Here is a 12,420-nt window from a genome sequence, read left to right on the forward strand (position 1 = left end):
GCAACTCCTCAAACAATAGTTCTGCCTGATGTGCTCAGGGAGTGTTCACATATAGTCCCCTTTAAAATATCAGATCTCAGTCCTTTTTAAAGTGAACTCTGGGTAAAAAAAAAAAGCCAAAGAACTCAGTTCTCTTTGTATTCACACCGCTCTTGCCTTTGAATGACGACTGAACTTTTTTTCACTTCACCTATTACCGAGTCCTCTTTGTATTCACATTGCTATGTTTAGAAAGGAATCAAAATATTTTCCCAACATGCACTCTGGGTTTTTACAAAGTGCAGGACAAGCCATTCAATCAGAATGTGTTATAAGACCACTAGATATACCGATTTACATTTTGGAAGCTAATAAATTTCATTTAGTTAAAATATGAGACGTAATAATTGTAATCAGAAGACACTATTATTAACATGTACATTTGATTGGTAACAGAATAAATAGCAATAGAATAACTGCAGAATAATTCTGTAATTGAACTTGAAATGTACACCCAACACCCTTTAAGAGCTAGAATAGGCTACTGGCCCTTTAAGAGCTAGAATAGGCTACTGACCCTTTAAGAGCTAGAATAGGCTACTGACCCTTTAAGAGCTAGAATAGGCTACTGGCCCTTTAAGAGCTAGAATAGGCTACTGACCCTTTAAGAGCTAGAATAGGCTACTGGCCCTTTAAGAGCTAGAATAGGCTACTGGCTCTTTAAGAGCTAGAATAGGCTACTGGCTCTTTAAGAGCTAGAATAGGCTACTGGCCCTTTAAGAGCTAGAATAGGCTACTGACCCTTTAAGAGCTACAATAGGCTACTGGCCCTTTAAGAGCTAGAATAGGCTACTGGCCCTTTAAGAGCTAGAATAGGCTACTGGCCCTTTAAGAGCTAGAATAGGCTACTGACCCTTTAAGAGCTAGAATAGGCTACTGGCCCTTTAAGAGCTAGAATAGGCTACTGACCCTTTAAGAGCTAGAATAGGCTACTGGCCCTTTAAGAGCTAGAATAGGCTACTGGCCCTTTAAGAGCTAGAATAGGCTACTGACCCTTTAAGAGCTAAAATAGGCTACTGACCCTTTAAGAGCTAGAATAGGCTACTGGCCCTTTAAGAGCTAGAATAGGCTACTGACCCTTTAAGAGCTAGAATAGGCTACTGGCCCTTTAAGAGCTAGAATAGGCTACTGACCCTTTAAGAGCTAGAATAGGCTACTGGCCCTTTAAGAGCTAGAATAGGCTACTGACCCTTTAAGAGCTAGAATAGGCTACTGGCCCTTTAAGAGCTAGAATAGGCTACTGACCCTTTAAGAGCTAGAATAGGCTACTGACCCTTTAAGAGCTAGAATAGGCTACTGACCCTTTAAGAGCTAGAATAGGCTACTGACCCTTTAAGAGCTAGAATAGGCTACTGGCCCTTTAAGAGCTAGAATAGGCTACTGACCCTTTAAGAGCTAGAATAGGCTACTGGCCCTTTAAGAGCTAGAATAGGCTACTGACCCTTTAAGAGCTAGAATAGGCTACTGGCCCTTTAAGAGCTAGAATAGGCTACTGACCCTTTAAGAGCTAGAATAGGCTACTGACCCTTTAAGAGCTAGAATAGGCTACTGACCCTTTAAGAGCTAGAATAGGCTACTGACCCTTTAAGAGCTAGAATAGGCTACTGACCCTTTAAGAGCTAGAATAGGCTACTGACCCTTTAAGAGCTAGAATAGGCTACTGGCCCTTTAAGAGCTAGAATAGGCTACTGACCCTTTAAGAGCTAGAATAGGCTACTGACCCTTTAAGAGCTAGAATAGGCTACTGGCCCTTTAAGAGCTAGAATAGGCTACTGACCCTTTAAGAGCTAGAATAGGCTACTGGCCCTTTAAGAGCTAGAATAGGCTACTGACCCTTTAAGAGCTAGAATAGGCTACTGACCCTTTAAGAGCTAGAATAGGCTACTGGCCCTTTAAGAGCTAGAATAGGCTACTGACCCTTTAAGAGCTAGAATAGGCTACTGGCCCTTTAAGAGCTAGAATAGGCTACTGGCCCTTTAAGAGCTAGAATAGGCTACTGACCCTTTAAGAGCTAGAATAGGCTACTGACCCTTTAAGAGCTAGAATAGGCTACTGACCCTTTAAGAGCTAAAATAGGCTACTGGCCTTTTAAGAGCTAGAATAGGCTACTGACCCTTTAAGAGCTAGAATAGGCTACTGGCCATTTAAGAGCTAGAATAGGCTACTGGCCCTTTAAGAGCTAGAATAGGCTACTGGCCCTCTAAGAGCTAGAATAGGCTACTGGCCTTTTAAGAGCTAAAATAGGCTACTGGCCCTTTAAGAGCTAGAATAGGCTACTGGCTCTTTAAGAGCTAGAATAGGCTACTGGCCCTTTAAGAGCTAGAATAGGCTACTGGCCCTTTAAGAGCTATAATAGGCTACTGGCCTTTTAAGAGCTAAAATAGGCTACTGGCCCTTTAAGTGCTAGAATAGGCTACTGGCCCTTTAAGAGCTAGAATAGGCTACTGGCCCTTTAAGAGCTAGAATAGGCTACTGACCCTTTAAGAGCTAGAATAGGCTACTGACCCTTTAAGAGCTAGAATAGGCTACTGACCCTTTAAGAGCTAAAATAGGCTACTGGCCTTTTAAGAGCTAGAATAGGCTACTGACCCTTTAAGAGCTAGAATAGGCTACTGGCCATTTAAGAGCTAGAATAGGCTACTGGCCCTTTAAGAGCTAGAATAGGCTACTGGCCCTCTAAGAGCTAGAATAGGCTACTGGCCTTTTAAGAGCTAAAATAGGCTACTGGCCCTTTAAGAGCTAGAATAGGCTACTGGCTCTTTAAGAGCTAGAATAGGCTACTGGCCCTTTAAGAGCTAGAATAGGCTACTGGCCCTTTAAGAGCTAGAATAGGCTACTGGCCCTTTAAGAGCTATAATAGGCTACTGGCCTTTTAAGAGCTAAAATAGGCTACTGGCCCTTTAAGTGCTAGAATAGGCTACTGGCCCTTTAAGAGCTAGAATAGGCTACTGACCCTTTAAGAGCTAGAATAGGCTACTGGCCCTTTAAGAGCTAGAATAGGCTACTGACCCTTTAAGAGCTAGAATAGGCTACTGGCCCTTTAAGAGCTAGAATAGGCTACTGACCCTTTAAGAGCTAGAATAGGCTACTGGCCCTTTAAGAGCTAGAATAGGCTACTGACCCTTTAAGAGCTAGAATAGGCTACTGACCCTTTAAGAGCTAGAATAGGCTACTGACCCTTTAAGAGCTAGAATAGGCTACTGACCCTTTAAGAGCTAGAATAGGCTACTGACCCTTTAAGAGCTAGAATAGGCTACTGACCCTTTAAGAGCTAGAATAGGCTACTGACCCTTTAAGAGCTAGAATAGGCTACTGGCCCTTTAAGAGCTAGAATAGGCTACTGACCCTTTAAGAGCTAGAATAGGCTACTGACCCTTTAAGAGCTAGAATAGGCTACTGGCCCTTTAAGAGCTAGAATAGGCTACTGACCCTTTAAGAGCTAGAATAGGCTACTGGCCCTTTAAGAGCTAGAATAGGCTACTGACCCTTTAAGAGCTAGAATAGGCTACTGACCCTTTAAGAGCTAGAATAGGCTACTGGCCCTTTAAGAGCTAGAATAGGCTACTGACCCTTTAAGAGCTAGAATAGGCTACTGGCCCTTTAAGAGCTAGAATAGGCTACTGGCCCTTTAAGAGCTAGAATAGGCTACTGGCCCTTTAAGAGCTAGAATAGGCTACTGACCCTTTAAGAGCTAGAATAGGCTACTGACCCTTTAAGAGCTAGAATAGGCTACTGACCCTTTAAGAGCTAAAATAGGCTACTGGCCTTTTAAGAGCTAGAATAGGCTACTGACCCTTTAAGAGCTAGAATAGGCTACTGGCCATTTAAGAGCTAGAATAGGCTACTGGCCATTTAAGAGCTAGAATAGGCTACTGGCCCTTTAAGAGCTAGAATAGGCTACTGGCCCTCTAAGAGCTAGAATAGGCTACTGGCCTTTTAAGAGCTAAAATAGGCTACTGGCCCCTTAAGAGCTAGAATAGGCTACTGGCTCTTTAAGAGCTAGAATAGGCTACTGGCCCTTTAAGAGCTAGAATAGGCTACTGGCCCTTTAAGAGCTAGAATAGGCTACTGGCCCTTTAAGAGCTATAATAGGCTACTGGCCTTTTAAGAGCTAAAATAGGCTACTGGCCCTTTAAGTGCTAGAATAGGCTACTGGCCCTTTAAGAGCTAGAATAGGCTACTGGCCTTTTAAGAGCTAGAATAGGCTACTGGCTCTTTAAGAGCTAGAATAGGCTACTGGCCCTTTAAGAGCTAGAATAGGCTACTGGCCTTTTAAGAGCTAGAATAGGCTACTGGCCCTTTAAGAGCTAGAATAGGCTACTGGCCTTTTAAGTGCTAAAATAGGCTACTGGCCCTTTAAGTGCTAGAATAGGCTACTGGCCCTTTAAGAGCTAAAATAGGCTACTGACCCTTTAAGAGCTAGAATAGGCTACTGGCTCTTTAAGAGCTAGAATAGGCTACTGGCCCTTTAATAGCTAGAATAGGCTACTGGCCCTTTAAGTGCTAGAATAGGCTACTGGCCCTTTAATAGCTAGAATAGTGGGAGGGGTTATGTCAGTAGTCTAGTGTGAGGGGTTATAACAGTAGTCTGGTGTGAGGGGTTATGTCAGTAGTCTAGTGTGAGGGGTTATGTCAGTAGTCTAGTGTGAGGGGTTATAACAGTAGTCTAGTGTGAGGGGTTACGTCAGTAGTCTAGTGAGGGGTTATAACAGTAGTCTAGTGTGAGGGGTTACGTCAGTAGTCTAGTGAGGGGTTATGGCAGTAGTCTAGTGTGAGGGGTTACGTCAGTAGTCTAGTGAGGGGTTATGGCAGTAGTCTAGTGTGAGGGGTTATGTTACCATGATAGGACAATAAATAAATAAGACGTATAATTCATTCTAAAAAGTATATCCATCATCTGAACAACATTGAAAGCTCTCTCACACCCCCGCTCACAGCAATACATTGGTTCTGGGATATGCAACCATTTCCTTTCTCACTCAACGCCACACTTTCCCAAACATAAACACACACCATCCACACATACTGTGTCTTCTGTTGACTGAGTTTATATCTTCACCATGTTGAATTAGTGCTTTTGAGTTCCAATTAGTTATATTTGAAGATTTATAGAAAAGCTATATATTTTTTTGTTGTATTATTACAATCCATAACCGGGCTAGAATTGTTTCATTATTTTCCTCGTCTATAAGAACTTTGTAATGTTTAAAATAGCCATGGAGTAGTCTTTGTGTCTCTGAACAACTGGTTATCAATATATAGTTTATCGACGACGAGAGCTGCTCGTTTCCCTTTTAATCTATTTTCCTTGAAACAGAACTTTACGCAATTCTGCAATTTCCTTCGGGGACTGGTCATTCAGGGTTAGTGGACCTACTTCAAGCTGATGGTGTTGGGTCAGTGTTAGGGGTAGTGGACCTACTTCAAGCTGATGGTGTTGGGTCAGTATTAGGGGTAGTGGACCTACTTCAAGCTGATGGTGTTGGGTCAGTATTAGGGGTAGTGGACCTACTTCAAGCTGATGATGTTGGGTCAGTATTAGGGGTAGTGGACCTACTTCAAGCTGATGGTGTTGGGTCAGTATTAGGGGTAGTGGACCTACTTCAAGCTGATGGTGTTGGGTTAGTATTAGGGGTAGTGGACCTACTTCAAGCTGATGATGTTGGGTCAGTATTAGGGGTAGTGGACCTACTTCAAGCTGATGGTGTTGGGTTAGTATTAGGGGTAGTGGACCTACTTCAAGCTGATGGTGTTGGGTCATTCAGGGTAGTGGACCTACTTCAAGCTGATGATGTTGGGTTACTATTAGGGGTAGTGGACCTACTTCAAGCTGATGGTGTTGGGTCATTCAGGGTTAGTGGACCTACTTCAAGCTGATGGTGTTGGGTCAGTATTAGGGGTAGTGGACCTACTTCAAGCTGATGGTGTTGGGTTAGTATTAGGGGTAGTGGACCTACTTCAAGCTGATGGTGTTGGGTCAGTATTAGGGGTAGTGGACCTACTTCAAGCTGATGATGTTGGGTCAGTGTTAGGGGTAGTGGACCTACTTCAAGCTGATGATGTTGGGTCTATGTTAGGGGTAGTGGACCTACTTCAAGCTGATGGTGTTGGGTCATTCAGGGTAGTGGACCTACTTCAAGCTGATGGTGTTGGGTTAGTATTAGGGGTAGTGGACCTACTTCAAGCTGATGGTGTTGGGTCATTCAGGGTTAGTGGACCTACTTCAAGCTGATGGTGTTGGGTCATTCAGGGTTAGTGGACCTACTTCAAGCTGATGGTGTTGGGTCTGTGTTAGGGGTAGTGGACCTACTTCAAGCTGATGATGTTGGGTCTGTGTTAGGGGTAGTGGACCTACTTCAAGCTGATGGTGTTGGGTCATTCAGGGTTAGTGGACCTACTTCAAGCTGATGGTGTTGGGTCAGTATTAGGGGTAGTGGACCTACTTGAAGCTGATGGTGTTGGGTCTGTGTTAGGGGTAGTGGACCTACTTCAAGCTGATGGTGTTGGGTCATTCAGGGTTAGTGGACCTACTTCAAGCTGATGGTGTTGGGTCAGTATTAGGGGTAGTGGACCTACTTCAAGCTGATGGTGTTGGGTTAGTATTAGGGGTAGTGGACCTACTTCAAGCTGATGGTGTTGGGTCATTCAGGGTAGTGGACCTACTTCAAGCTGATGGTGTTGGGTTAGTATTAGGGGTAGTGGACCTACTTCAAGCTGATGGTGTTGGGTCATTCAGGGTAGTGAACCTACTTGAAGCTGATGGTGTTGGGTTAGTATTAGGGGTAGTGAACCTACTTCAAGCTGATGGTGTTGGGTCAGTATTAGGGGTAGTGGACCTACTTCAAGCTGATGGTGTTGGGTCAGTATTAGGGGTAGTGGACCTACTTCAAGCTGATGGTGTTGGGTCATTCAGGGTAGTGGACCTACTTCAAGCTGATGGTGTTGGGTCATTCAGGGTTAGTGGACCTACTTCAAGCTGATGGTGTTGGGTCAGTATTAGGGGTAGTGGACCTACTTCAAGCTGATGGTGTTGGGTCATTCAGGGTAGTGGACCTACTTCAAGCTGATGATGTTGGGTTACTATTAGGGGTAGTGGACCTACTTCAAGCTGATGGTGTTGGGTCATTCAGGGTAGTGGACCTACTTCAAGCTGATGGTGTTGGGTTACTATTAGGGGTTGTGGACCTACTTGAAGCCGAGGATGTTGGGTCTGTATTAGGGGTAGTGGACCTACTTCAAGCTGATGGTGTTGGGTCATTCAGGGTAGTGGACCTACTTCAAGCTGATGGTGTTGGGTCAGTATTAGGGGTAGTGGACCTACTTCAAGCTGATGATGTTGGGTCTGTATTAGGGGTTGTGGACCTACTTCAAGCTGATGGTGTTGGGTCTGTGTTAGGGGTTGTGGACCTACTTCAAGCTGATGGTGTTGGGTCTGTGTTAGGGGTTGTGAACCTACTTGAAGCTGATGATGTTGGGGTGTTTGAGCTTCCTCAGGTGTTTGATGTCTGTCTCTTTCTGCTCACGGACCTTCTTGATGGCCACCTCATTGCCATGGAGCTTCCCCAGGAAGACAGCCCCCTGAGCCCCGCTGCCCAACCACTGCAGCTCCGAGATCTCCTCAAACGGGACCTCCCACATGTCTAGAGAGAACAGACAGACAGACATGTTACTAATGGGACCTCCCACATGTCTAGAGAGGACAGACAGACAGACAGACAGACAGACAGACAGACAGACAGACAGACAGACAGACAGACAGACAGACAGACAGACAGACAGACAGACAGACATGATACTAATGGGACCTCCCACATGTCTAGAGAGGACAGACAGACAGACATGTTACTAATGGGACCTCCCACATGTCTAGAGAGGACAGACAGACAGACAGACAGACAGACAGACAGACAGACAGACATGATACTAATGGGACCTCCCACATGTCTAGAGAGGACAGACAGACAGACATGTTACTAATGGGACCTCCCACATGTCTAGAGAGGACAGACAGACAGACAGACAGACATGTTACTAATGGGACCTCCCACATGTCTAGAGAGGACAGACAGACAGACAGACATGATACTAATGGGACCTCCCACATGTCTAGAGAGGACAGACAGACAGACATGATACTAATGGGACCTCCCACATGTCTAGAGAGGACAGACAGACAGACATGATACTAATGGGACCTCCCACATGTCTAAAGAGGACAGACAGACAGACATGTTACTAATGGGACCTCCCACATGTCTAGAGAGGACAGACAGACAGACATGATACTAATGGGACCTCCCACATGTCTAGAGAGGACAGACAGACAGACATGATACTAATGGGGACTCCCACATGTCTAGAGAGGACAGACAGACAGACAGACATGATACTAATGGGGACTCCCACATGTCTAGAGAGGACAGACTGACAGACATGATACTAATGGGGACTCCCACATGTCTAGAGAGGACAGACAGACAGACATGTTACTAATGGGACCTCCCACATGTCTAGAGAGGACAGACAGACAGACATGTTACTAATGGGACCTCCCACATGTCTAGAGAGGACAGACAGACAGACATGTTACTAATGGGACCTCCCACATGTCTAGAGAGGACAGACAGACAGACATGATACTAATGGGACCTCCCACATGTCTAAAGAGGACAGACAGACAGACATGTTACTAATGGGACCTCCCACATGTCTAGAGAGGACAGACAGACAGACATGATACTAATGGGACCTCCCACATGTCTAGAGAGGACAGACAGACAGACAGACAGACATGTTACTAATGGGACCTCCCACATGTCTAGAGAGGACAGACAGACAGACAGACATGATACTAATGGGACCTCCCACATGTCTAGAGAGGACAGACAGACAGACATGATACTAATGGGGACTCCCACATGTCTAGAGAGGACAGACAGACAGACATGATACTAATGGGGACTCCCACATGTCTAGAGAGGACAGACAGACAGACATGATACTAATGGGGACTCCCACATGTCTAGAGAGGACAGACAGACAGACATGATACTAATGGGGCCTCCCACATGTCTAGAGAGGACAGACAGACAGACAGACAGACATGTTACTAATGGGACCTCCCACATGTCTAGAGAGGACAGACAGACAGACATGATACTAATGGGACCTCCCACATGTCTAGAGAGGACAGACAGACAGACATGTTACTAATGGGACCTCCCACATGTCTAGAGAGGACAGACAGACAGACATGTTACTAATGGGACCTCCCACATGTCTAGAGAGGACAGACAGACAGACAGACATGTTACTAATGGGACCTCCCACATGTCTAGAGAGGACAGACAGACAGACATGTTACTAATGGGACCTCCCACATGTCTAGAGAGGACAGACAGACAGACAGACAGACAGACAGACATGTTACTAATGGGACCTCCCACATGTCTAGAGAGGACAGACAGACAGACATGTTACTAATGGGACCTCCCACATGTCTAGAGAGGACAGACAGACAGACATGTTACTAATGGGACCTCCCACATGTCTAGAGAGGACAGACAGACAGACATGATACTAATGGGACCTCCCACATGTCTAGAGAGGACAGACAGACAGACATGATACTAATGGGACCTCCCACATGTCTAGAGAGGACAGACAGACAGACATGATACTAATGGGACCTCCCACATGTCTAAAGAGGACAGACAGACAGACATGATACTAATGGGACCTCCCACATGTCTAGAGAGGACAGACAGACAGACATGTTACTAATGGGACCTCCCACATGTCTAGAGAGGACAGACAGACAGACAGACATGATACTAATGGGACCTCCCACATGTCTAGAGAGGACAGACAGACAGACAGACAGACATGTTACTAATGGGACCTCCCACATGTCTAGAGAGGACAGACAGACAGACAGACAGACATGATACTAATGGGACCTCCCACATGTCTAGAGAGGACAGACAGACAGACAGACAGACATGATACTAATGGGACCTCCCACATGTCTAGAGAGGACAGACAGACAGACAGACATGATACTAATGGGACCTCCCACATGTCTAGAGAGGACAGACAGACAGACAGACATGTTACTAATGTTACTAATTTCACCTCTACCTCCAGTTCACTCTGAGGGATAGGATTTCACCTCTACCTCCAGTTCACTCTGAGGGATAGGATTTCACCTCTACCTCCAGTTCACTCTGAGGGATAGGATTTCACCTCTACCTCCTGTTCACTCTGAGGGATAGGATTTCACCTCTACCTCCTGTTCACTCTGAGGGATAGGATTTCACCTCTACCTCCAGTTCACTCTGAGGGATAGGATTTCACCTCTACCTCCAGTTCACTCTGAGGGATAGGATTTCACCTTTACCTCCAGTTCACTCTGAGGGATAGGATTTCACCTCTACCTCCAGTTCACTCTGAGGGATAGGATTTCACCTCTACCTCCTGTTCACTCTGAGTGATAGGATTTCACCTCTACCTCCAGTTCACTCTGAGGGATAGGATTTCACCTCTACCTCCAGTTCACTCTGAGGGATAGGATTTCACCTCTACCTCCAGTTCACTCTGAGGGATAGGATTTCACCTCTACCTCCAGTTCACTCTGAGGGATAGGATTTCACCTCTACCTCCAGTTCACTCTGAGGGATAGGATTTCACCTCTACCTCCAGTTCACTCTGAGGGATAGGATTTCACCTCTACCTCCAGTTCACCCTGAGGGATAGGATTTCACCTCTACCTCCTGTTCACTCTGAGGGATAGGATTTCACCTCTACCTCCAGTTCACTCTGAGGGATAGGATTTCACCTCTACCTCCAGTTCACTCTGAGGGATAGGATTTCACCTCTACCTCCTGTTCACTCTGAGGGATAGGATTTCACCTCTACCTCCAGTTCACTCTGAGGGATAGGATTTCACCTCTACCTCCAGTTCACTCTGAGGGATAGGATTTCACCTCTACCTCCTGTTCACTCTGAGGGATAGGATTTCACCTCTACCTCCAGTTCACTCTGAGGGATAGGATTTCACCTCTACCTCCAGTTCACTCTGAGGGATAGGATTTCACCTCTACCTCCAGTTCACTCTGAGGGATAGGATTTCACCTTTACCTCCAGTTCACTCTGAGGGATAGGATTTCACCTCTACCTCCAGTTCACTCTGAGGGATAGGATTTCACCTCTACCTCCAGTTCACTCTGAGGGATAGGATTTCACCTCTACCTCCAGTTCACTCTGAGGGATAGGATTTCACCTCTACCTCCAGTTCACTCTGAGGGATAGGATTTCACCTCTACCTCCAGTTCACTCTGAGGGATAGGATTTCACCTCTACCTCCAGTTCACTCTGAGGGATAGGATTTCACCTCTACCTCCAGTTCACTCTGAGGGATAGGATTTCACCTCTACCTCCAGTTCACTCTGAGGGATAGGATTTCACCTCTACCTCCAGTTCACCCTGAGGGATAGGATTTCACCTCTACCTCCTGTTCACTCTGAGGGATAGGATTTCACCTCTACCTCCAGTTCACTCTGAGGGATAGGATTTCACCTCTACCTCCAGTTCACTCTGAGGGATAGGATTTCACCTCTACCTCCTGTTCACTCTGAGGGATAGGATTTCACCTCTACCTCCAGTTCACTCTGAGGGATAGGATTTCACCTCTACCTCCAGTTCACTCTGAGGGATAGGATTTCACCTCTACCTCCTGTTCACTCTGAGGGATAGGATTTCACCTCTACCTCCAGTTCACTCTGAGGGATAGGATTTCACCTCTACCTCCAGTTCACTCTGAGGGATAGGATTTCACCTCTACCTCCAGTTCACTCTGAGGGATAGGATTTCACCTCTACCTCCAGTTCACTCTGAGGGATAGGATTTCACCTCTACCTCCAGTTCACTCTGAGGGATAGGATTTCACCTCTACCTCCAGTTCACTCTGAGGGATAGGATTTCACCTCTACCTCCAGTTCACTCTGAGGGATAGGATTTCACCTCTACCTCCAGTTCACTCTGAGGGATAGGATTTCACCTCTACCTCCAGTTCACTCTGAGGGATAGGATTTCACCTCTACCTCCAGTTCACTCTGAGGGATAGGATTTCACCTCTACCTCCAGTTCACTCTGAGGGATAGGATTTCACCTCTACCTCCAGTTCACTCTGAGGGATAGGATTTCACCTCTAGCCTCAGTTCACTCTGAGGGATAGGATTTCACCTCTACCTCCAGTTCACTCTGAGGGATAGGATTTCACCTCTACCTCCAGTTCACTCTGAGGGATAGGATTTCACCTCTACCTCCAGTTCACTCTGAGGGATAGGATTTCACCTCTACCTCCAGTTCACTCTGAGGGAT

The 12,420-nt window shown here is 45.9% G+C and overlaps 1 protein-coding gene across 1 annotated transcript in view; it reads right to left on the reverse strand.

Annotated features, from left to right (window-relative positions):
- The window catches only part of si:ch211-45c16.2 (mitogen-activated protein kinase kinase kinase 13), a 151,789-nt gene that overhangs the window by 80,943 nt on the left and 58,426 nt on the right, over window positions 1-12,420 (reverse strand). Inside the window, exon 3 of the mRNA XM_055871958.1 lies at window positions 7,496-7,679. Coding sequence (XP_055727933.1) covers window positions 7,496-7,679 — 184 coding nt within the window. The remainder of the gene's footprint in view (window positions 1-7,495; window positions 7,680-12,420) is intronic.

Source organism: Salvelinus fontinalis, chromosome 19, assembly GCF_029448725.1.
Source record: "Salvelinus fontinalis isolate EN_2023a chromosome 19, ASM2944872v1, whole genome shotgun sequence".
In the NCBI taxonomy this organism is placed as follows: Eukaryota; Metazoa; Chordata; class Actinopteri; order Salmoniformes; family Salmonidae; genus Salvelinus; species Salvelinus fontinalis.